The sequence below is a fragment of the Eucyclogobius newberryi genome, unplaced genomic scaffold (assembly GCF_026437365.1).
Source record: "Eucyclogobius newberryi isolate DKJ021-1_F unplaced genomic scaffold, fEucNew1.0.hap1 SCAF_1, whole genome shotgun sequence".
Classification (NCBI taxonomy): Eukaryota; Metazoa; Chordata; class Actinopteri; order Gobiiformes; family Gobiidae; genus Eucyclogobius; species Eucyclogobius newberryi.
Window position 1 is genome coordinate 20,217,460 of NW_027315723.1, and position 24,790 is coordinate 20,242,249.

At 37.5% G+C, this 24,790-nt stretch overlaps 1 protein-coding gene across 1 annotated transcript; it reads left to right on the plus strand.

The window, feature by feature from the left end:
* The first annotated feature begins 229 nt into the window (after positions 1–229).
* On the plus strand, positions 230–22,323 carry fermt1 (FERM domain containing kindlin 1). Its single transcript, XM_072440127.1, has 16 exons — positions 230–329; positions 3,343–3,488; positions 5,304–5,401; positions 6,697–6,832; positions 8,240–8,368; positions 10,734–10,917; positions 12,287–12,389; positions 12,489–12,596; positions 15,568–15,699; positions 15,833–15,882; positions 16,681–16,805; positions 17,470–17,576; positions 18,384–18,608; positions 19,781–19,905; positions 21,286–21,427; positions 22,109–22,323. Exons 2-16 carry the CDS (start codon positions 3,350–3,352, stop codon positions 22,280–22,282), a joined length of 1,977 nt encoding a protein of 658 aa, XP_072296228.1. The 5' UTR covers positions 230–329; positions 3,343–3,349; the 3' UTR covers positions 22,283–22,323.
* Positions 22,324–24,790: the final 2,467 nt, after the last annotated feature.

Here is a 24,790-nt window from a genome sequence, read left to right on the forward strand (position 1 = left end):
TGAGTTTAAAATAAACTAGTTCTGTTTTTCACCCTTTCAAACCTGTAAAAACCAAACACAGCCCCTTTAAATAATAAACAGAAACCACGTTGCATGTTTATGATCTCAACTATTATTTTTTCATAGTTATTACAACGTGGATAAGACAAAATTCGTAAATTCGCGCTTCCGGTTGAGACTCCTCCCACTTCCGGTCCGACTCCCACCCTAACCTGGGAGCGTTACGTTACCTGCGAGCTGCCTGGGTGTGTTTTTGTCCCTCTCCTGACCTACTTCTTTCACAAATATTGTAAGAATTCGGATATTTTAAGGTGGCCATTATCAACAAGGTAAGTCCATTTCGTTTTTGTTTTTTTATTTTACAGAAAAGTTAGTCATCTCCAAGACATTTTTAGATGCAGTGATTTAATCTATTACCACGTCAGTAAACCAGTGCAGTTCCCAACCCAAGTACTATGGCAGTATATCGTCAATCATTGCTATTTTATTGTCTTGTTTTCGTGATGTTGATAACTAGAACTCTCCAAAACCTGATTAAAGCTTTACATTTGACTATAAATGCAAATACCATAACATTTCATTTCACATTTCTTTAAACAATTGACACCATTCTAAAAAAACAAACTGGTTTGGAAACACTGGTCTGTTGTTATTGAGTGGCCATTCATTATTTACATTTCTCTTTCAATGGAATCAAGTTAATGTACTTCTGTTTTATCACCTACCTCGTCTTTACTGACTAGTAAAACATATAAAAACTGCTTGCTCAAATATAAATACCTGTTGAATTATTCTCAAATGTGGACTGATTTTACAGCCATGTTTACAATTGAGTTCTGCTTGTAAAAGGTAGTTGTACAGCAAACCCCAAGCTAAATATTTGATACTTATAATACTTTTCCTAGGCAGACTCGTTCCTCTTTCTGTAGCCTGCAGCCGTGTTAAGTGAAGTCGAACCGCCAACCCGGCCTGTTCCGCGCACGCTCCCGGCAGCAGACGCCTCCGTGGATTAGCGTCGGCACGATTAACCGTAACACTGTTTCAAAGTTTGTGTGTCGGCTTTTTACGGTATAACTGTGTGCGACGAGGGGGATTTGAAGGCTGTTGACTCCTGCGTTGGTCTCGTCCGCTGCAAAATCGTGTCTGAGCTCGTCTCACATTCCTCACCTGAAACCTCCCATCTCCACCACCTCCTGAGCCTCCTCGGCTTCCACCGCCTCCCTTGGCTTTACTACGCTTTAATACGCTTTAATACACTTTACTACGCCAACTCGCCTCTCGCTGTTGAGGCGAGTCGGCGGTCCAAGCCACGAGCCCATTGAATACAGTATTTTCCGGACTATAAGTTGCACCTTTTTTAATAGTTTTTGCCGGGGTGCGACTTATACTTATATTTATACTTATATACTTATAAAATTATATACCGGAGAGACTTATATGTGATGCTATTTGTTATATTCACACTTACAACCACATTTCATACTCCAGTGCGACTTATATATGTTTTTTTTCTTCTCTATTATGCATTTTTTGGCTGGTGCGACTTATAGTCCGGAAAATACGATACTAATGAAAGAAATGATAATAAGTGTTCTGACAACATTTCAATCTCGATTTTAATGCTAAGGAAAAGGTTTGATACTGATTTAAATAACACAATGATCGTTAAAAAAGCAGATTTTCAACAAAGAATAGTCAAAAATAGTCATTTCTTTAAGTTTTGGTCTTAGGCTAGTTCTGATGAAGTTCTAAAAATGTTCAGGAACGGTCACACTCTTGCCCTGTTTGCCATTTGTTTTAGTATCGATACTCTCTCAAATGAATATCTGATTTTTCATATTTCGACTACACTAAAAGTAGCGTAAAATTACTACTAATGTTGTTGTTTTTTCGATTTCCGAATTCAATAGCGTTGCAATTTTATTTCACAAGTCATGATAAGTTGACATGGAAAAATATGTACCAGGTTTGATCTAGAAAAACAAAAAAAATATCTAAAGTGTACCAATAACCTTAACCTCCTTAATCATGGACTATTTCAAGCAGGCTTGTCAAATATTTTTTGGGGTTCTGTATTTATTCTGTGTACCATTGCTTTGTATTAACAAGAAAAATGATTCAGAAATTTACATTTAATTTATTTTTATTTGTTTATTTGCCTTTATTTAACCAGGAAAGAAGTCCCACTGAGATTTAGAAACTCTTTTCAGGCAAATCCCGTTAGTTTAAACTTGCTACAACTGATAACACTAACAGTAACTACCGTTTCATTCCGTGTTTATTTATTTTTTGCACCTCGTGTTATAATAGAGTTCATTTTAAAATGTGTAATGGAAATTTTCTGCATTAGCGTTGTTGCGTCAGTGGCGTAAAGCATTCCCTTTGTTGTCGTATATTGTGATCTGTCACAATCGCTCACACTTCAAAATGTGTCAGATCAAAATTTAGTTATTAATTATTATTGTGACAAGAAACAACTTTACCCATATTACAACTGAGACAAAGACGGAATAAGGAACTTCCTGATGAAATCTGCGCTCTTTATGTGTTCTTCCTTCATATTTTATTGTGGGATTCACAACCGCACCAGCCAAAAAATGCACAAAAGAGAAACAAAAAAACATATAAGTTGCACTTGAGTATAAGTCGCATTTTTTGGGAAATGTATTTGATAAAATCCAAGACCAAGAACCAGTTTAAAATAATAGCAGATGAGAGAACATGGTGAATAGGTGTACGTATGCTAACGTAGCACCTTCAGCTACATGAGGCACAGACAGAACTGTGGTAAGTGTCTGGTATGTTAACGTAACATATGAACAGTTATTCAGATAACTATAGCATAAAGAACATGCTAACAAGTTTACCAAAGCATCAGTTTTACCCCAAATCACTAAATCCATTGAATTCTTCTTCCTCTGTGTCACTTCTAAACAACTCCACAAACTCCAGAGGAAGAGGAAATGCAGATTCTTCTTCTGCGTCGCTTAGAGCCTAGAGCACTAGTTTTCAGTGAGAAAACAACAAACAAAATGATATAATAATGTGTTAATAACATCACATAAGTCGCTCCAGAGTATAAGTCAGCCAAACTATGAAAAAATGTGCGATTTATGGTCCGGAAAATACGGTAGTTGCGACAGATTACTAGTAAATTAACAAATAGGTTTTTTGAGTTTTGGCAGCTGTGGCAGAATTGGAATTTCCCCACGGATAACATTCACTGACTCACCATGGTTTGGCTGAACGCGTCCCTCAATCTGAACAAAAAAAAAGAAAAGTAGCTTTGTGTTCTTCTGTTTTTTTTTTAACCATAACTGTCGTCCGTTTACCTCCGAACAGGGCCACGATGTCTGCAGAAACGTCATGGGAGCTGTCTGTTCACGTGGACCTCAGGGAAGGGAAAGTGGAGTCCATGAAAATCAAGCTTCGAGTCAAAGGAGACCTGCACGTCGGTGGTCTCATGCTCAAACTGGTGGAAAAGATAAGTAAGTTTAGTATTAGATGAACAATTGATTAAAACAAAATAACTTGCATTGTATTTGTTGATTCTTTGTTTAGTCCTGTGTAGAATATTTTTAATTTAGTTTTGGATTAGACCAGCTTTTGTCAAATGTCTCTTGTCAAGTCATCGTTTTGACCTGAAATTGACTTTCATTTAGTTGGTTGCATCTTGTAAAGCAAAACATTTTTAGCAGTAGGGCCGCAACAGTCCGACTAACCGTGACTTTTCAAGGGTAAAAGGTACTTGTAGTCATATTTGTTGGATAATTATAATCGTTATCTGGACTATACAGGCTCTGAAACACTTTTTTTTTTTTTTTTACAAAAATTAAACAGTGTCATTATTAAATCAAAATGTCAAAAAATATTTATTTATTTTATTTATTTTATTTATTTTATTTATTTTATTTATTTTATTTATTTTATTTATTTTATTTATTTTATTTATTTTATTTATTTTATTTATTTTATTTAATAACCTTTTTTTCCACCATTACTTAACCTTTATTTAAAACCAGATAAGAACCCCTTTTTCAAGTGTAACCTGGGGCATTTTCATCAATAATACACTTTCCATAAATGCACATAAACATTCTCTTTCTTGAAACCTCCAGTCATTAAGTGCCGCTCTGTAACAAACTGCTTAAGAAGTCTGCCTCGTCTGTGCCACGCCCGTGTTTGCCTTCGCTTTATTCCACGTGTTGTCTTTGTTTCACTGCGACACGCCCTCAGGTCCAAAGTTCAGATCAGATCATTCTCAAGTGCCTTTTTCCACCAGCGTTTGTGAAACTTTCTCCCTCCTAATATTCCAACAAAATGAATGATCTCTATTAGTTATTGGTTATTATTAACTTGTTTGTGCCCGGTCATATGTTTTATACAAGTAAAAAACAAACTAATAATTATAGTAGATTGTTTTTTCATCTTTTTAATTTTTTTTTATTTTTTTAATTGTGATAATTTATGTATTATTATTTCCAGGTTAGAACTAAATTGTCAATAGGAATAATAAATGGTTAGAACAAAATGCATAATTACAGGTAAATACATCAAATAACATAGGCAAATAAATTAAATTACAGCCAAAAATAATTTAAAAAAAAAAAAAGAAACAAAACAAAATATCAATTCCAGATTGTTTTTTCTAGATTATGTTACTCGAAAAATGTGTAAAAGAAAATATTTTAAATTGTATCTTTCAGAATTATACTACTATATACTTTATTTGTTGATTTTAAAAAGGGGACAGTTAAAGAATGTTTGTGTGTCGGCTCCTTTTGGTTTTTTGATCTTTTTTACGTACCGTATTTTCCGGACTATAAGTCGCACCTTTATTCATCGTTTTGGCCGGGGTGCGACTTATACTTATATCTATACTTATACTCCGGAGTGACTTATATGTGATATTATTTGTTTTTTTCACACTTGCAACTGCATTTCATTCTCCAGTGTGATATATCATATGTTTTTTTCTTCTCTATTATGCATTTTTTGGCTGGTGCGACCAGAAAATACAGTATATTTTCATGTCTTTTACGAGCGAAATGCATCCCATCTTTGGCACAAAACTTGAGACATGGCAGACGATGACTAACAGCTCGTCACCGACAGATCAGATCGGCGTCACAAAACCCGTTTGATGCGACTTCGCCTTAACGGGGTTTGGGGCGGTAATTGTCGGTAGTGATGCGTGTGATCCGCGCCTTAAGGCTTCGTAAAACCCCGTGACTTTGCGTTTTAAGTGCCTTTTCAGGCCGTAATAAAAGGGCAACGGCTTCACTAATAAAGTCTGTTTCCAGGGGCTCCACAGGACTGGTCCGATCACGCCCTGTGGTGGGAACAGAGGAAATGCTGGCTCCTTAAGACTCACTGGACCTTGGACAAGTTTGGTATCCAGGTAACACCGCCCCGTGCACCGTTTTACATATTTACAGCTGTGTTTTTAGAAATGAAAGGTAAAAGAGACACGTGTCACTTTTCGCGATCCATCTGCCGCCCGCTCGTCTCCATGGAGATGTTATCGCTTTATTGATCCACAAGGGAATTTACTCGGACGACACAGTTGTTTACAATGTTTACAGTTGTTAAAATATGATCACAAAATGGCAAAAAATTGTATTGAGCAGTAGTAAAAATAGCAAAAACTACATCCAGATTTTGTATTTGTTTGCGTAGAATGAAATAAACCATAGTAAATATCAAATATAGCTTTTTTTTTTTAAATACATTTGAAAATGTCACGATTACAATGTCATAGTCTTTCCTATAATATTGTGACCTAAATAATCTGTGTAATAATTGCTTTTTCTTCTTGTTGGCTGCACCTGCAAAAAAAACATATACACATTGGCCGTTTTAGCATTTCCTTATTCGTCATGTTGGCGTTGCAGACGTCACGATATTACATTTTAGTGTTAAAATTATTGTAAAAAAATAAATAAAATCACGATTTAACCAAACAAAGGTGACATTTAATTGTTTTGGTTCATTCTCTTGTTCTGACATGTCAATTTGTGACCAAAATAGCTTTCTGAAAGACAAAATAAAGTTAAATATGACAAAAACAGCCAGATAAAATAAAGTTCTTTACATTTAGGTCTATTTTTTGTGCTGTATATTGAACAAAAAACACTTAACTTTCCATCTAAAAATGTCACGGTTATTCTTTTTTGATTCTTACAATTTTCTTCTTCTTCTTCTTCTTCTTCTTCTTCTTCTTCTTCTTCTTCTTCTTCTTCTTCTTCTTCTTCTTCTTCTTCTTCTTCTTCTTCTTCTTCTTCTTCTTCTTCTTCTTCTTCTTCTTCTTCTTCTTCTTCTTCTTCTTCTTCTTCTTCTTCTTCTTCTTCTTCTTCTTCTTCTTCTTCTTCTTCTTCTTCTTCTTCTTCTTCTTCTTCTTCTTCTTCTTCTTCTTCTTCTTCTTCTTCTTCTTCTTCTTCTTCTTCTTCTTCTTCTTCTTCTTCTTCTTCTTCTTCTTCTTCTTCTTCTTCTTCTGTGTTTTATGGCGGTTGGTGTTACATCACCACCACCTACTGCACTTATACGTCATATTGTGACCTGAATAATCCTGATTGTCGTTTAACGTAAAAATCATGGCAGTTGGAGTAGGTTTGCCCTGATCACGTTGCCCTAAGGTGCTTATTGTGTATCGCCGAACGGCTGTGAGACGGTGTCGCTGTGTCCCGCCCCCCGCAGGCCGACGCCGACCTGCGCTACACGCCGCAGCACAAGCCCCTGTTACTGCAGCTCCCGAACATGAAGACCGCCCGCATGACTGTGAGCTTCTCCAGTGTGGTCTTCAAAGCTGTGGCCGAGATCTGCCAAGTCCTCAGTGAGTCCTGCTCCTTGTAGCTCAGTCCTTCTGCGCAGACGCCATAAAGTTACATATGTATAAGGGAAAAACACGGGTAAATCTACCGTAATCTCCAAAACGTTTTCTCATGGTAAATTCACGTCTTGCCGATATTTGAACCTCAGCCACGACATTTACAGGCACGTTTTAAGATAAGATAAGATATTCCTTTATTGTCCACACATGGGGAAATTTCGTTGTTGCAGCGCAGGAGGAAAAGGACAGATAACTTATAGGAAGTTTAAAAAAAAACACTCTTAATAGAAGAACTCTTATAAACAAAAACTCCTATAGACAGAACCTCTCGTTTCTTAATAAGGAATGGAGGGGAAAAATAAATAAATAAAGATAAAATAAAATAAAAAAATAGCTAGCAAAATAATACTAATAATAATGGTAAAATAAACACTCTATTTACATCAGTTATATACACATGAATGTGACATTATTGTGTGTGAGTACGACAGTAATTGCACATGAATATGACGTATTGCACATTAGGTCAGTATTGCACATGTTCAGGACTAACAGTGTTTGTTATAAAGTCTGACAGCAGCAGGAAGGAAAGACCTGCGAAACCTTTCCTTCACACAGCGAGGGTGGATCAGTCTCTCACTGAAGCAGCTCTCCAGAGCGGACAGAGTGTCCTGCAGGCGACAGAGTGTCCTGCAGGCGACAGAGTGTCCTGCAGGCGACAGAGTGTCCTGCAGGCGACAGAGTGTCCTGCAGGGGACAGAGTGTCCTGCAGGGGACAGAGTGTCCTGCAGGGGACAGAGTGTCCTGCAGGGGGTGAGACTCATGGTCCAGCATAGATGTGAATTTACCAGATTTTTATCATTCTGCCTGGATTTTCTTTGTTTAATATATGAATGAGTGCTGTATCCTGGGGTCTGATCGACACTGGTTTGGGCATTTGTTGGGTTTTGTTTATGACGCTTTAAAAGTTTAAGCTAATTTCCCTAAAAAGTTTTATTTGTGGGTTTGGAGAACAAACTGAACCCGATTCATCCAAAAATTGTTGATTTGACTGGAAATACAGCATACATACTGTTACAGCTTTATTTTCATGTACAGCACATCGAGCTGCTTGAGAATTCCCTTTGATCACATGTGGACAAAATGGAATAAATAAAGAAAAAGTCCAACGTCCCACCGGGGCCGTCCGATCATGAGGATAATGATACTTGAGCAATACATTTGTCAGTACATGTTCATATCAAGCTAAATAAACCAGACAGTTAGAAACCACAATTATTCCCTTTAGAAACATTGTAATCTCTGTTTAAACCATTTGTTTTTATGATTTATTCGTTGTGTGAGTAACTCTGTTACTTTGAGCCCATCCTTAGTTTTACCAACCAGATCACTCTTTTTGCCCCATTCCAGACATAAGACGAGCAGAGGAACTTTCCCTCCTGAAGCCTCTTGAAGAAAAGAAAAAGAAGAAGAAAGACAAGAAGGAGGAGGAAGAGCTCTGGGACATTGATCTGGTCAATCAAGGGGCTGGAGGCTCGGGTACGGGCTTCTGATGTGCATTTATTAAAAATGATTAAACTTCCCTTTTTGAAATAATAATTTAATCCTCTCAGGATATTTTCTGTGGCAAGTAAATTTCCTTTTATACTCGGTTCCCCAATATTTTATTAAAAACAGTTGTAGAAAAAGATTCAGTTGTATCATCTGGACTCTGTTTTTTTGGACTCACATCCAAGAGTCATTCTCAATCTGCGAATCAAGACTGGGAACTCAGATATTTATCCTACTCTGAGTAGGCCCTGCCCACCAGGCGGGACCTCCTGATACAGGGTGTTTTTGTTTTCACCAGAAACTAAACCTCTTTGTTTTCTATCAAACTAGCCTCTTTGTTTACTGTCAGTCCTTTAATGGGCTATCAGCCTCCTATTGTCCCTGGCTCACTCTCTCTCCTCCCTGTGTAACTGATTAGCATCAGAATGCTCTGGGCGTCGATCTCTCCTGGGATTCAAAACTCCATTATATAAAACCGGAAGGTTGAATCTTAACTTGTTGTTTCTATTAAATGATGTTTTTTTTTTTTTTTTTTAACAAAGATTGCCTCTTTAACTCCTCTTTCAAACCATCTTTTTCCCTGTTTAGAATCTTCACCTCACTGTCTTTTAGAGTGCTTTGTGGATTTAAGATGAAGATGCACCAGGCTGAGAAATAGATTTTCAAAGTTAGGGGCCCCCCAGCAATTTCAGGGGCACACAAGCGCGCGGCATCATAAGAACAAGATACATTTGTTGTTTTAAACCTCGTTATTAGCATGTAAAACAATTTAAAGTACTTTTATCTTTTATTTGATATGAAGGAAGAGCGCAAATACTGAATTCCTATAAACCAGAGATCATGATCTTTCAATACCGTTTGATTTAATATAATAATGTTTCTTGGATACAAAATAAATACTGTATACAGCATTTGACACAAGGAGATCTTATATGTTCTGCAGCAGGAATAAATAAAATCACAGTCTACAAAATAACCTGATTACAGACACAGCAAGGAGATCTTATATGTTTTATAATAAATATTCTGAATCATAATCTTCTTGTCAGGGAACAAATAAAGTATCAGTATTGTTAAAATAGTAGCTTGTAAGAGTTCTGTTAAATACCAAAGCTTGTCAAATAAATACCTGTGCCTTGTATCCCTTTTGAGGAAAAGCCAAACACACGACGCAGTACAATAATCCTGCTCCTGACAGATGATGATGCAGGGGAAAGGTGTGTCCCACCCCTCCATATACTGCCTGTCCCTATCATTCTTCTCATAATCTATTCTTTTTTTATCAGTCACTTTTAGTTTTTTTGGTTGTGGGGGTTTTCCCCCTTCCAGATACTTCCACATTGACATTGTCCCTAATGTGCAAAACTACAGCTTTTGTTGCAAAAAACTTTAAAAATACTGAATAGTTGCGGACTGAGTAGATTGACTCCCGCCAACCTAGATTTCACTTTTGGTGCAAAATTAGACCGGTTATTTCCGAGTACCAGTGTTGGGAAAGTTCACTTTCTACATGAACTAGTTCAGTTCATAGTTCACAAATTTTAAAATGAACTAGTTCAGTTCATAGTTCATAATTCAAATTTTTGAACTACGTTCACAGCTCCAAAAATGAACACACCAGAAGGAACGCGTTCACAGTATCGTTCGTTGGCAGTATTACAGTATATATTTGGCCAATAAACAAATGTAAGGCTGCCCCAAATAAATTGTATGTTTGCTGTAACCCGACCCACCATTTTTCAAGTGGGTAGGTAAATTATATTTTTTTTATTCTTTGAAGGCAAAAAAAAGATCCAAAATGAATTGTATGTTTGGTGTAACCCTACCAAAATGTTTCAAGTGGGTAGGTAGGAAGGTAAATTATTATTTATTTTTTTTACTTTAAAGCATAAAAAAATCCAAATTTGTATATAGAATTTAATTAAGAATTAAGTGAAAACTATGAAATTAAGTTAATATTATAATTTATCAAAAGAGATGCTACCGTAAATGTACAAAACAAAAAAATTAATAAGTCCAGCCAATAAACAATTTTTGTACAGGACAAATGATTTTATTTTTTGGTCATTTTCATGTCGTAGAATCGTCGACGTCCTCTTTTCGCTCGCTTCGTCCGGTCTGACACTGACACAAATTATTCAACACGGCGCTTTTTTGAAAAAACGGTCGGTGAGTCGGCGAAATATAAGAAAAAAAATAATAATAATTTGGCATAATTTTGACAAAATGCTGATATTTTTTTTTCAGTCGGCTATAATTTTGACGGCTCGGTCGGGTTACGGCAAACAGCCATATTATTTTGCTCTGCCTAACAGATATTCCTCATCATCACCGTGTTTACTCGTGTTTCCAGGCCCTATGTACAGTAAAACCATGACGGCCACGTACGACCCTGAGAACGGGATGCCACTTTCTGCCACGAGCCTTTGGTTTGGAGATAATCCTCTCTCGGAAAGTCTGCCCAACCTCCCGCCCGCCGAGCTGGCCAAACTCTTCCAGCCGCTGTCTCTCGTGGACAAGGCCAACATCAACTCAGGGTAAACAAGTCCACCAAAGTAACAATGTATTCTATTTAAAGGTGTCATGGTGGAGTCATGGTACAGCAAATTACCATCAAAATATAACAAGTATAAATGAGTCTCAGCTGGATGTTGAGTACAGGAGGTGGAATAGATTTGTATGAATAATTGGTATTATTTATTTATTTATTTATTTATTTTCTGTTGGATTTGTAATATGTATTTAAAAATGAGTTGGTGAAGTTTCAGATGCATTAACTGCACTTGAGAAAACACTTGAATATGGACAAATTAAAAAAAAAAAAAATGGACAAAATGGGACAATTATTTTGAACTTAATTCATTCATTCTTCTTTTTTTCTTCTTTTTTGATGTTACTCCTTTATTTTCTACTTGTATTCCTTTACTTACCTTATGCTCTTCCCTTTGTCTGTTGTTGTTGTTGTTGTTGTTGTTTCTCTGTGTGTTTTGTTGTTCTATGTTCTAATAAAAAATAAAATTGCAAACAAAAGAAAAAAAATACTTGAAAATTGACAAATTTAAAAAACAATGGACAAAATGGGAAATTTGTTTTGAACTTAATTAATTAATTATTTTTCTTCTCTTTTTTCTTCTTTTTTTATGCCACTCCCTTATTTTGTACTTTTATTCCTTTACTTACCTTATGTTCTTCCTTTTTCTGTTGTTGTTGTTGTTGTTGTTGTTGTTGTTGTTGTTGTTGTTGATGTGTTTCTGCTCTGTTGGTTTTGTTGTTCTATGTTCTAATAAAAAATCAAATTGCAAAAAAAGAAAAAAAAAACTTGAAAATTGACAAATTTAAAAAACAATAGACAAAATGGAACAATTATTTTAAACTTAGTTAATTAATTATTATTATTTTTTTGTTTTGATGCCACTCCCTTATTTTGTACTTTTATTCCTTTACTTACCTTATGCTCTTCCCTTTTCTATTGTTGTTGTTGTTGTGTTGCTGCTCTGTTGGTTTTGTTGTTCTATGTTCTAATAAAAAAGAAAATTGCAAAAAAAGAAAAAAAAACTTGAAAATTGACAAATTAAAAAAACAATGGACAAAATGGGACATTTATTTTGAACTTAATTAATTTTTTTCTTTTCTTCATTTCATACTTTAATTCCTTTACCTCATGCTCTTCCCTTTTTATGTATTTGTTGATGTTATAGTTGTTGTTGTTGTTGTTCCTCATTGTGTTTTGTACTATGCTCTAATAAAAAATAAAATCACAAAAAAAAAGATAAATATTCAGTGTAAATCCAATACAAGTATCACATGTCTAAACTACAGGTTCAACGGGTTTCATGCATATTAAAGCGCACCATAGAGATATCATGTCCTAAATGAATTAAAAAGGTTTGTTTTCGTCATTTCCAGTTGGCTGGACTCTTCTCGCTCGCTGATGGAGCAGGACGTGTTCGAAGATGACAAGATATTGCTTCGTTTCAAGTACAACGTCTTCTTTGATCTCAATCCTAAGGCAAGTGCTCGGCGCCCAAATATCAAAATTCTCTAATAATGCTTTAAAAATAATGACGTCTGTTGTTTGTTTGTTTGTTTGTTTGTTTATTTGTTTCAGTATGACGCGGTGAGGATTACGCAGCTCTATGAACAGGCTCGCTGGTCCATTCTGCTGGAGGAGATCGATTGCACCGAGGAAGAAATGCTGATGTTCGCTTCTCTCCAGGTGAAAGGACAAACGCAGAAATGTTGAGGCGTAAAACGACACGTATAATGGACAATTTAACGTCAAAAACGCGCCTGGAATTGTATTTGCCTTGATCCGCGCTTGTTTCGTCGACCCCGTTTACGATCCCGTCGTCTCTGCTCCTGTTCTGAACCTCACAAAAACACTCAGTTTCAAATTTCCCCAGGGTTTGGAGACGTCAACGGCAGAGATCCAGACGTGACTTGCGGTTCTCCTCCGTTAATCGCGCCAAGGCTCGTCCAAAGCATTTCCATCGTCCAAAGCATTTCCATCGTCCAAAGCATTTCCGTCGCCAAATCTCGTTAAACAACTGCGGGTGATTGTTTGTTCCCCGTGGTAGTTCCCTCTGCCGCCAGTAGGTGGCATACGTACACCTATTCAATATGTTCTCTCATCTGTTATTATTTTAAATTGCATTTCAAGATGAAATGTCTGTTCTTGGTCTTGGATTTTAGCAAAAAAAAATACCCAAAAGATACGACTTATATATGTTTTTTTCTTCTCTATTATGCATTTTTGCGTATTTTTCGACTTATACTCCGGAAAATACGGTAGTTGCTGTAGACCCGTCCTTTGTTGCTATTGGTTATTGGCAGAGACTCAAATATGTACTGAAAAGCTGACGTTTCACCAGATATTCTGTAGTCACAGCTTCATTTGTCGTGATTTATTGAACAAAGAAACAAACTTAAAACGTACCGTATCATTATAACGCGCGACAAAGATCGTAGTGACGTGGGCTGTGAAACGCCGAGTGCAGATGTGTTTTGTTATTCTCTTGTTATCTACGTGGGGATGAGGTGGTATTTAACTGTGCGTGGACTTGCCTGAAAAGGGGATTGGGACGTAAGAAAGGAAAAGGAAGTAAGCAGAAGATGGATAAATACAAATTAAGTCATTGGAGGTAGAAATGGAAGTTGCCGTCGAGATAATATCTAGACTGTGGTGTTATTTATCTGCAAAATCTGATTGTTATGTTTGCCTTGGGCTGCATCTAACGATTATTTAGTAGTCGACTAGTCAAACCATCGTTTATAGTGTACGTTGAGATTTTTAATATAAATATTTAACCAAATAAAGCTTGAAATATGCTGAGTTCATTTGCAAAAACTTATCTGGCAGTGTTTTCCAAAGCCAAATCTATTTTAGCGCAATTCAATATTTGTATTCCATCCCTTCTTGAGCAAATTCCTTCAACTATATTGTTATGTGCAGAAGTTAGTATCAAATTGTAAAAAATAAAATAATTGTATTACAAATGACAATCACAAATTGTTAGACATTTTGATTTAATAATGCAACTATTAAAATACAATTATTTTAATATATTCACAGATTAGTCGAATAAATTATTGCAGCTCTACATATACCATTACAGTAAATTTACAGTAATTTACAGTGTTATGACCCCGAAGAGAGGCTACAACATATTTAAAGGACACCGGAGACGAAGACTAGGTTATACAAGTTTATTGGGTTTTTACACCAAAATAAATGCCAACTATCGAACCCCCGTGCCCCAAAAATCACTCAACGTCGAAGAAAAGAAAGATGGACCTGGTGGGTCATCCAAACAGAAACAAATAGGAGCAACACCGGGCCAGCCCCGTATAGGGCCGTCGAAGCCGGTGCCGACACCTCTAACTATAGCAAAAAATAAGGTACAAAAGCCCCCTATCTAGCCCCAAACAAATACGAAAATGGGACTACCGGTCCCACCAGGCCAAACAAAGAAGCTAGCGCTACCGCTAAGAGTGCCAGCTGGGAGCAGGCGAGCTGAGTGGGACAGCAAAGCGGGACGCGTAACGGGATGGGCGGAGCTGAGCTGTGAGAGAACGATGAGCACATCCGGCCTCCATTTAAAGGCACCAGGGTGCGCACCCGCGGCCGGGAGCCAATCTAATAAAAAACTAAACAGATCATTACACAAGAACTGAACAGACAAAATATTATTGCAAACAATGGGGAGGAAGAGTGCCCAAACCTAACAGCCATTACAGTAGAAGTAGTCAAAAATTAAAAAAATAATAGTGTAGATGAGCAAACAAAAGATATAAAGTTAAATAAAAAGTTACATTTTTGGTAAACACAGCAAACAATAAAGGTTAGATTGGTAACTGTAACATCCGAACAATCTTTATGACGAAAGGAGTAAGAAAGGGTGGTGTCTGGTCACCTCTGCTTTTCAGTTTGTGTATGGACGCTCTGGCTCGAAGAATAAGACCATGTGATCACCTGGTCCTCTCGCCTCCTTACTCTGAAGTCCTGTTCGTCAAATCTTACGGCACACCACTCTATACTGCCCCCTTGTGGTGCGGCCATGGCAAAAGTAAAAACAGGACACTGCAGGTTACAAATAATGATGCACTTCACATTTTATTCCTCGATGGATAAGTGCCATGATGAGATGGACAAGTCTGTTATTTGCTCAAAATGATATCCCCAAACTAAATGCAATGATTTGAAACTTTGCGTATAGATTTATGAAGCGCTTTGAGGCTTCACAGAATAGAATTATAAACATTTTAACAACACCTGAGCAAAGCACTGTCAGAATCAACTTTGAACTCTGGAGGTGCTGGAGAAAGTGTTTGTATGGACTCTAAATTATAATTACTGCATTTTCCGGACTATAAGCGACTTATATTTATACTTATATACTTATACTCCAGAGCGACTTATATGTGATATCATTTGTTATTTTCACACTTGCAACCGCATTTCATACTCCAGTGCGACTTATGTTTGGTTTTTTCTTCTCTATCATACATTTTTGGCTGGTGCGACTTATAGTCCGGAAAGTACGCAATATTGTTTGATCTTTTGTCTGTTTTTTTATGTTTTATATGGACCTTTTTGAGTCGGATTTAAAGCGCAATCGAGTTGTGTCTTTGATGTCTTCTGCTGTCTTCTCTAACACATTCAACCTTTTTTTTTTTAATTTCCCTAGTATCACATCTGCAAACTGACGATGACGAGCGAGCCGCTGGACAACTCGGACGAGCCGGAGATCGACGAAGTGGAGGCGGCCCTGTCCAATCTGGAGGTGACGCTGGAGGGCGGACTCACGGACAGGATCCTGGTAAACACCGCTGCCAAATGGGTGTAAAATCCAGACCCGTTTTTACGACCGCGACAGCTGTTTCCGGGCAAAAAGGTCCCGGAGTAATGATGCGCTTCGGGACCGCTCACGCTGTTGTTTGTCCCACTTTCAGGAAGACATCACCGACATACCGCAACTGGCCGACACCCTCCGCCTCTTCAAGTAATAACATTCAACTTTCATACTCTTTCTCACTTCATTATTTCTTTCTGTTTTGTCTATAACTGCACTGCAAATTAGTAATAAAATTAACATAATCCAATAGAAGAAATATCGCTGCTACAAGTTTCTTTTTTGCAAGTATAGTGGGTTTCTTTCAAGTAAAAAGTTTTTGTTTTTTTGTCCAAATGTCTTGATTAATTGTTCAGCATGTACTTTAAAGTTATGGCTGCCATAAATTCAAATACCCAATTATTTAAACTGTTTCTATTTCTGTCTATTTAAGAGAAACAAGAAAAGGAATGGGTCTCGGGTTAAATCATTGTGAACCTACTGAATATTAAGAGACATTCACACTTAAATTTAACCCATCTTAAGTCCAGATGTAGATGTAGTTTGGTCTTGTTCTAGTCCAGGTTTAGTTTTGGTTTTGTCCTGGTTTATTCCCGGTTTAGTCCAGGTTTTGTCCAGGTTTTGTCCTGGTTTAGTCCAGGTTTTATCCTGGTTTAGTCCTGGTTTTGTCCAGGTTTTGTCCTGGTTTAGTCCCGGTTTAGTTCTGGTGTAGTCTTGGTTTAGTCCTGATTTAGTCTTGGTTTAGTCCTGATTTAGTTTCGGGTTTAGTCCTGTTTTACTCCTGGTTTAGTCTGGTTTATTTTTATAATATTTTTTTGTATAGCAACCTTCAATGAAAATATATAATATATAATTAACATTCTGCATTCCAATTATTATAACTCACGATGATATTCCTCGATGTGCATTGTTTCTTTGTTATTATTTGTTTGTTGTTTTGTTGTTCAGACCCAAGCGACTGACGCTGAGGCCGTATAAAGAGTACTGGTTCGTGTTCAAAGACACCACTATTTCCTATTACAAGAACAAGGACGCGGCCCAGGGAGAACCCATCGACCAGCTTCACTTACGAGGTGCCAACCAGCGACGCCCATTTATTCAAATCTAGAACATTTTCACAAACAACAAGAAAATATTACAGAACAACATGGGTGATGGTTTTTAATGGTTATTTTCCCCCGTAATTACCGTATTTTCTGGACTATAAATCGCACCATTTTTCATAGTTTTGGCCGGGACTTACTTATTTATACTTATACTCCGGAGCGACTTAAATGTGATATTATTTGTTATTTTCACACTTGTTTTTTTTCTTCTCTATTATGCATTTTTTGGCTGGTGCCACTTATACTCCGGTGCAATTTATAGTCCGGAAAATACGGTAAAAGCTTATCTTTTTTTTTAATGGCACATACGCATTCAAAATCTGATTATTATGAACATTTTTAGATATATAATATTATTAAAATGACATGTAAACCACAAAATCTGATGTGAGGAATTAAAGGGACCATGATAAAGAAAATAAATTAAATACATCGGATTAGTAACGTCACATTTCCTGTTTGTACGTCATTTTAAATAGTCTTAAATGTCCAGGAATTGTATAATAATCAGATGTTTGTGTGCGTGTAATCATCTCATCAGCAGGATACTTTTGAATTAAATAATAATGTACAGTTCAGTCCTTTTACTCAGTTGTGTTTGTATTTATTTGTGTGTATTTCATTTTGGCAGGCTGTGAAGTGGTGCCCGATGTAAACGTGACGGATAAAAAGTTCGGGATTAAGCTCCTGCTCCCGGTGGCAGACGGGATGAACGAGGTGTACATCCGCTGCGACAACGTAAGTCCTGCTTTTTGTACTTTGAACACACGAAGAGAGAGTATTTTCCACTCAGGACTTTTGTCGGAGTACTTTTCACATCGAACAAAAAATAAATAGTAATGTATTTCAATTAAAACAAGTCTATTTAGATATTGTTTTACAGTTTGTTGTCAGTTCATTATTGGATCCTCCAGTGATATTTTGTGGCGGTTGTTTTTTTTGTATATTTTTTATTTCTACAGCTTTGCAATACGATATCGAAACAGTCGATTAAGGAAACTGACTCTACAGAAAAGATAAACACAGTAACTCGTTGGGTCTGAACAGATTTGTTTTGAGTTTTTTTTTCGTTACAGCAGTTTTTCTGTTGTTGATTGAAAACTTTCTATGCATTTCTTGGTCAAATTAGAGTACTCTGCGTCACACAGTTTTTATAATATCGTGAAAATTGTTGTGAAGATAAAAAAAAAATTCAATTTCGAGCATGAAGTTTATAGTGAAAAATACTACAAACACTGATTAAAAATGGAAAGAGGGTGATATTTTTGCACATTTGTGATTCACTTTACAGACATTTCACATTTGTCTGATCATTAAATCTCAACTCATACATTTAAAGACATTTTCTGACACATTTCTGTTTACAAAATAAGTATCATCTATTTATCGTTATTATCGAGAAAATTATTGAGATTAATTCCAAATATTTACAAAATATAACCAGCCAAAGTGTCTAATTAATCCGAATGATCACTAACGAGACTAAGATTAAATCAAGTCTTCAAAAACGTAATAAAAACACATCTTTTCTGTTCTTTTATCCAGGAAAACCAGTATGCCAAGTGGAAAGCCGCGTGCATTCTGGCGTCCAAAGGCAAAACGATGGCCTACAGCTCCTACAAGTCTGAAGTGAAGAACATCCAGTCCTTTTTGCAAATGAAGAGTCTAGCGCCACCTCCTGGCCAGGAAGCCCCGGACGTGGAGGCCATGGACATGAACGCCGAATGCTTCGTCTCTCCACGCTACTCCAAGAAGCACAAAACTAAACAGGTTTGCCACAGAAGCAATTACGTGTCAACTAACGTAGAAGCGTGTTTATTGCAAATAAATATAGACGATATCCTGTTTGCAAAAAGTAAGGCTCATATTGTCAAGGCATTTATATATTAAAAAAATAAGCGAATATGTAAAAATAAGTAGATAAATCAATAATATCTGCCCATACTTTCACCAGCCCATAAACTAACCATTAAAATGTTACATACGGGAGGAAGATATCGACTAAAATTAATATCTCAATAGTTTTTCAGTGTTGTAATGTAAAGTATTGCAAAAAAAAACGTGAATGGACCATAAACATAAGCACAAAACTAAATGTAATTTCATAGTCTTGTTTGGGAGTTACACTAAACGTTTCCGTCTCTTTTTGAGGTGATTTTTTATAGTTTTTATGAGTTATAGACAATTAGACGTGGGCGATATTGACAAAAGTGAAAATCTCATGTTGTACTATTGGGTTTTAATAGTTCAATTCAACAGAAATGTGTTAAAACACGTCAAAGTTCAGGTTTAATGAGACAAATGTGAAACGTCTCTGAAATGACTCACAAAAGTGCAGAGATATCACGTTATACGCTCATTTCAAAGTTTATGACACAACTTTTTCCCATTTTTATGTTCAATCATCTTTTTGTCCAGCATTGTTACACTCAATATTCATATTTTGCAATTCTTCAAGACAACAATCACAATAGTATGTAATTTTCAACATATTTCCCACCTCGAATGGGCAATATACTCTATATTGATTACATATCCCATCGCTAGAACATAATTGTATAGATATTGTGTAGATAAAAGAAATAAATAACTTCAGTGCATAAAGATTACACAAATTAAATGGACAAAAACTGGCAAGAGTGTTAATTTCTTTCATTTTGTGCTAAGGAATACAGTTTAGATTGTATTTTCCGCACTACAAGGCGCAGTTAAAAGCCTTTCATTTTCTCAAAAAATGACAGTGCGCTTTATAATCCAGTGCGTTTTATATATGGTTTCATTCTGGTTGTGCTCACTGACACTCAAAGCAATTTTGTGTGGTACATGTTTTGTTTTGCTTAATGCGCTTTATGGTCCCTTATAGTGCGGAAAATACGGTATTTCATTTTCTATAGGCTAATATGACAGCTGCTCGTTTGTCTTCATTCATGGTTGTTTTGCAGCTGACGACACGACTTTTGGAGGCCCATCAAAACATCGCCCGCCTGTCGTTGATGGACGCCAAGATGCGCTTCATTCAGGCCTGGCAGTCGCTCCCGGAGTTTGGCATCAACTACTACATCGTCAGGTATTTACGGGTTCCACGTTCCATGCGGACGCTTGAAATGTGTGTGAGCGGGAACATTCGCAGTTGCTGAACGGAGGCAAAGGTGAAGCGAAGCGCGATTTCACTGGAGGAACTGGAATTAACCGCAGAATATTGCAAAATATTTAAATTAAAGGTTCTTTTGGCGAAATAAAAATGCCCAGACACACGAGAGTGATGCCGGATTCTGCTTTAAACACATTTACTGTTGTGTTTTACATCATTTGCTCATTTAATATGAGACTGTGACATAAACTTTGAACTTTGATCAAGACAAAATCCTGAATTTTACTAAACAGTGTTTTTAATCTGTAGTAAAGTGGCAGATTAAACTCACAATTCACTCCGAATTCTCAAACCGTCTACTTTTGGCCACGATTCACATAAAAGTGCCTCTGACAGGCTGGACGACTCATTGGACTAAAATGCAGTTAAGTTTTAGATATTTGAAATTTTGCTAAAAAAAATATACAAATTGTATCCCGAACTAGCTCATTTTTTAGGTTTATAATGTCACTTCCTGTTTGTATTTGATGGCATTATACTAGGACCCAGAAAACACTGGGCCAAACTTCATCTAATGTCACTTTTTTTTTAATTTGACGAATAAATATAAATGAGAGCAACTTTATTTTGTTGATAATGTAAAAAAAAAGAAAAAGTTGTTCCTAGTGTGATGTCACTTCCTGTAATTTTCTACAGATTTTTCTACGTTTTCTCCACAAATATCTACTCGATTGGTGTAGAACTATAATTTATACGTACAACAGGTATAAATACATCAAATAAAGTCAAAATTTGAAAATCGGAAAAACAGTCATTTAGACATCAACTGATTAATTGACTAAACGACTAAATGCAGCACTAAAATATACATTCCATGATAATTAAATGCACAATGAAGTATGTCAACATTGAAATGTAAAAAAGTTTTCTAATCTAAATTTCTTGTGTGATGATGTTGGATAAATTTAGGCAAATGCAAAAAAAGCTATTACTAATTACTACTACAAATCTGAAAGTCTTTCTGAAAATCTGACTGCACTCTCCTCTTTTAAAGTACATTTTATAACGATTATTTAGGTTTGTACGTACTTGACTTTTAATGCATCTTTTCCCGTTACTTTGTGTTTTAATTGCTCTCTACATTTAACCTCGTCTTGCCTAATTTAAGCGATCAGGTGCAACATTTTTGGGTGGATATTTCCCTATGAAAATCCCATGTAATCAATACAGGAACATCAGGACATCTTTACACTTCTTCCCCTTGTTGTGCGTTCTCACCTCGCCGTCACCCCTCCACACATGTGCTCGCCATCTGCGCTCGTCGCCCGACTATAATATTATGAATGTGTGTTTTAGATTTAAAGGCTGCAGGAAAGATGAAATCCTGGGCATCTCGTACAACCGTATGATTCGAATCGACATGTCCACCGGGCTGCCCGTCACCACCTGGAGGTTTGCCAACATGAAGCAGTGGAACGTCAACTGGGAAATCCGACAGGTGAGCGGCAAACGCGGCGAACACGGCGACGGCAGTGCGTTCGAAGGGCACGTGTTATGCAAGTGGTACTTTTTTGTTTCTGACATTGGGTTCCCGAAAACATGCTGGGAGTAGCATTTAGCTTCATTAGCGCTTGTCGGTAATCTGATGTTTCATCTGTAACTGACGTTTCCTCAATAACTGACGTTTCCTCAATTATTGATGTTTCCCGATTACTGGCGTTTCCTTCAATTACTGACATTTCCTTTAACAACTGACGTTTCCTCAATAACTGATGTTTCCTCTGTAACTGACGTTTCCTCTGTAACTGACGTTTACTCAATTATTGATGTTTCCTCCGATTACTGACTTTTCCTCAATAACTGACGTTTCCTCTGTAACTGACGTTTCCTTTGATAACTGACGTTTCCTCATTAATTGGTGTTTCCTCGATTACTGACGTTTCCTCGATTTCTTCCAGTCCAATCAGAGTACTGCATTAGAAAACTTTTAGGGAAAAAGTACATGGACACAGTGTTTTTTCTACTTTTCTCTCTTTTACTGCTCGATGTGACGCCTTAAAATTAAATAAAAAACAAATAACAACAATAAATAAACGGCATGATCATGCACTGCCATGTGTTCCTCCCGACGCTCGCTGTGATTGGCTGTAAAGTGAATAAAAGGCCCCGTGTGTTCCAGGTGACCATAGAATTCGACCAGAACGTGACGATAGCGTTCTGCTGCGTGAGCTGCGACTGCAAAGTGGTCCACGAGTTCATCGGGGGATACATTTTCCTCTCCACGCGATCCAAGGACCAGAACGAAACTCTAGACGAAGAACTGTTCCATAAACTCACTGGAGGTCAAGAATGAGACGAGCGTGCCAAACCCCTGTCCTCAAAACACATGTACAATCATCGTAATTATACTGGAAATGCATTAGTCCCATGTTGCTTTACAGTTCGGTGCCTCGTTCGTTCACTCTTCACGAGCCAAACGGTGTCAAGCTGCCCCGGGGCAGACTGTGTGACGGCTGCCAAACGTTCTTTAAAGGTCTCAGTGTTGAACTTTAACATAATTAGGTCATCACTTTATATTTTGTACATTGTAAACTATATTATTGATCGTAAACGGTTCAGTGATAGAGACAGGGCCATCGACTTCCTGTTTGAAACTGCAGAACTGATAAGCCCCGCCTCTTCATAGTGATAAGCCCCGCCTCTTCATAGTGATAAGCCCCACCTCTTCATAGTGTTAAGCCCCGCCTCTTCATAGTGATAAGCCCCACCTCTTCATCCTTAGCTGCATAGCACTTTGAATTGCCTTGTGTATGAAATGTGCTCTACAAATAAACTTGCCTTGCCCTTGCCTTGCCTTCATAGTGTTAAGCCCCACCTCTTCATAGTGATAAGCCCCACCTCTTCATAGTGTTAAGCCCCGCCTCTTCATAGTGATAAGCCCCACCTCTTCATAGTGTTAAGCCCCACCTCTTCATAGTGTTAAGCCCCACCTCTTCATAGTGATAAGCCCCACCTCTTCATCCTTAGCTGCATAGCACTTTGAATTGCCTTGTGTATGAAATGTGCTCTACAAATAAACTTGCCTTGCCCTTGCCTTGCCTTCATAGTGTTAAGCCCCACCTCTTCATAGTGATAAGCCCCACCTCTTCATAGTGTTAAGCCCCGCCTCTTCATAGTGATAAGCCCCACCTCTTCATAGTGTTAAGCCCCACCTCTTCATAGTGTTAAGCCCCACCTCTTCATAGTGTTAAGCCCCACCTCTTCATAGTGTTAAGCCCAGCCTTTTTATGCGCTTTTATAGTGATAATTATTAAATCATTAAGACATTTCACTGTAACAAACTGTGAGTTTTCATTTACATGTTTATTTTTCTTCTTCTTTTTCTTTTTTCTCCTTTTTCTTCTCTTTCTTCTTTTTTTCTTTTTTCTTATTTTTCTCCTTTTTCTTCTTCAGCGTCACATTCACATTATAGAACCTTACATGTAATCAAGTCTAAATACTGTACATGGAAGTGGGCGGGGACAGGGGGTAGGTGAAAACAGGATTTTTTCAGAGCACTCGAGCCTCAGACAAACAGCATTGCTCAAACATGAATAAGTCGATCGAATCCTGCCCCGGTGGTCACATGCAGGCTTCACGCGCAGCCGCCTCTGACAGTTTGCTGCATGTCCTCCCTTCTCTCATCTCCATTTCACACTGAAGCTGTTCTGTGTAGTAAAGAAAAAATACTATTAGTGTGTATTTGTACTGTAAAGCTCTCCATTCCTGCGACCATGAACACTAATTGTTGCTTTTATTTGTTTTTTATACCAGTGTCATTTTTACTCACAGAATTCATGTAAATATGTTCTCTTCATGTTGACTTATTGCGAAGACTTCATTTTTCATACAAAACAAGGAAAATATTCTGTGCATTAAAGTGTTTTTATAACTCGTGTTTTTAATTTTGTGTTGGTTTCTTTCTTTCTTTGTCTTTTTGTCTCATTATCTGTTATAATGTAATGAAATTGTCTTTATGTTTGTGTGTCATTTTATTGAGCAATTATGCATTTATTGTTATTATTATCATACGGGTCAAAGATAGTTTCTTCTAATGGGACAGATGTATAAAAGCTGTGACCTTCGTCTCATTAGGAGGAAAACTACGTAAATATCAAAGGAGGAGTGAATGTTCCAAATATCCTCTATATTCTATTCACTCTTTAGAGAAATGACAATGTTAAAGGGGCTTCCACACCGCGGCAGCGTCCAGTTTACATTCAAAGTCTATAGTAAACGCGCGTCGAGCACGTAGTGCGTTATCCTTTGCGCGATTTTTTCGTTTTTGCGGCGCGATTGGTGCGTTTTCTTACGCTCTCGACGCTTTGAGCGTGCGTATGAGCCGGCCGATGCGGCTTACGCGACGCGTTCAAACATGTTGAGGTCTCTGCCGCTGAAGCGTAGCAGCCGCTGCAGCAGCCAATCAGAGCTGACGCTCCAGTGACGTACGTACGTACGTATTTCCCCTCGCATTTCCGGTATTCCCCGTGGAATTCCCCAAGAAGCGCCACTTTTTCCTTGCTCGTCAACAATGGCAGACGAAAGACTGATTGTGGCTGTTTGTGGGAGAAAAGAGCTGTACGATGTATTCACGGTGGAAAACAGAGACAGAAATAAGCCCGGCGCCTCCGTGTGAGAGTTTTGAAAACCAAAAACGTGAAAACAACGCTCTCGATATCCGCCATTTTACACAATAAAAGGCCACATCGACAACAACTCCACTGCTCATGCGACAACACCTCTACTGCGCATGTGCGCAGACAGCTCGAGCGCGCCGTACGCGCGTCTGTGTACAGTGGCCGGGGCGTCGAGAGCGCGCGTC

Bases quoted from the DNA above. Each gene is read 5' to 3' on its own strand.
- fermt1 (XM_072440127.1), top strand. From the start codon at position 3,350: ATGTCTGCAGAAACGTCATGGGAGCTGTCTGTTCACGTGGACCTCAGG. The intron at 16,806-17,469 runs GTGCCAACCAGC...TCATTTTGGCAG, and splicing joins CGACCAGCTTCACTTACGAG to GCTGTGAAGTGGTGCCCGAT. The intron at 21,428-22,108 runs GTGAGCGGCAAA...CGTGTGTTCCAG, and splicing joins TCAACTGGGAAATCCGACAG to GTGACCATAGAATTCGACCA.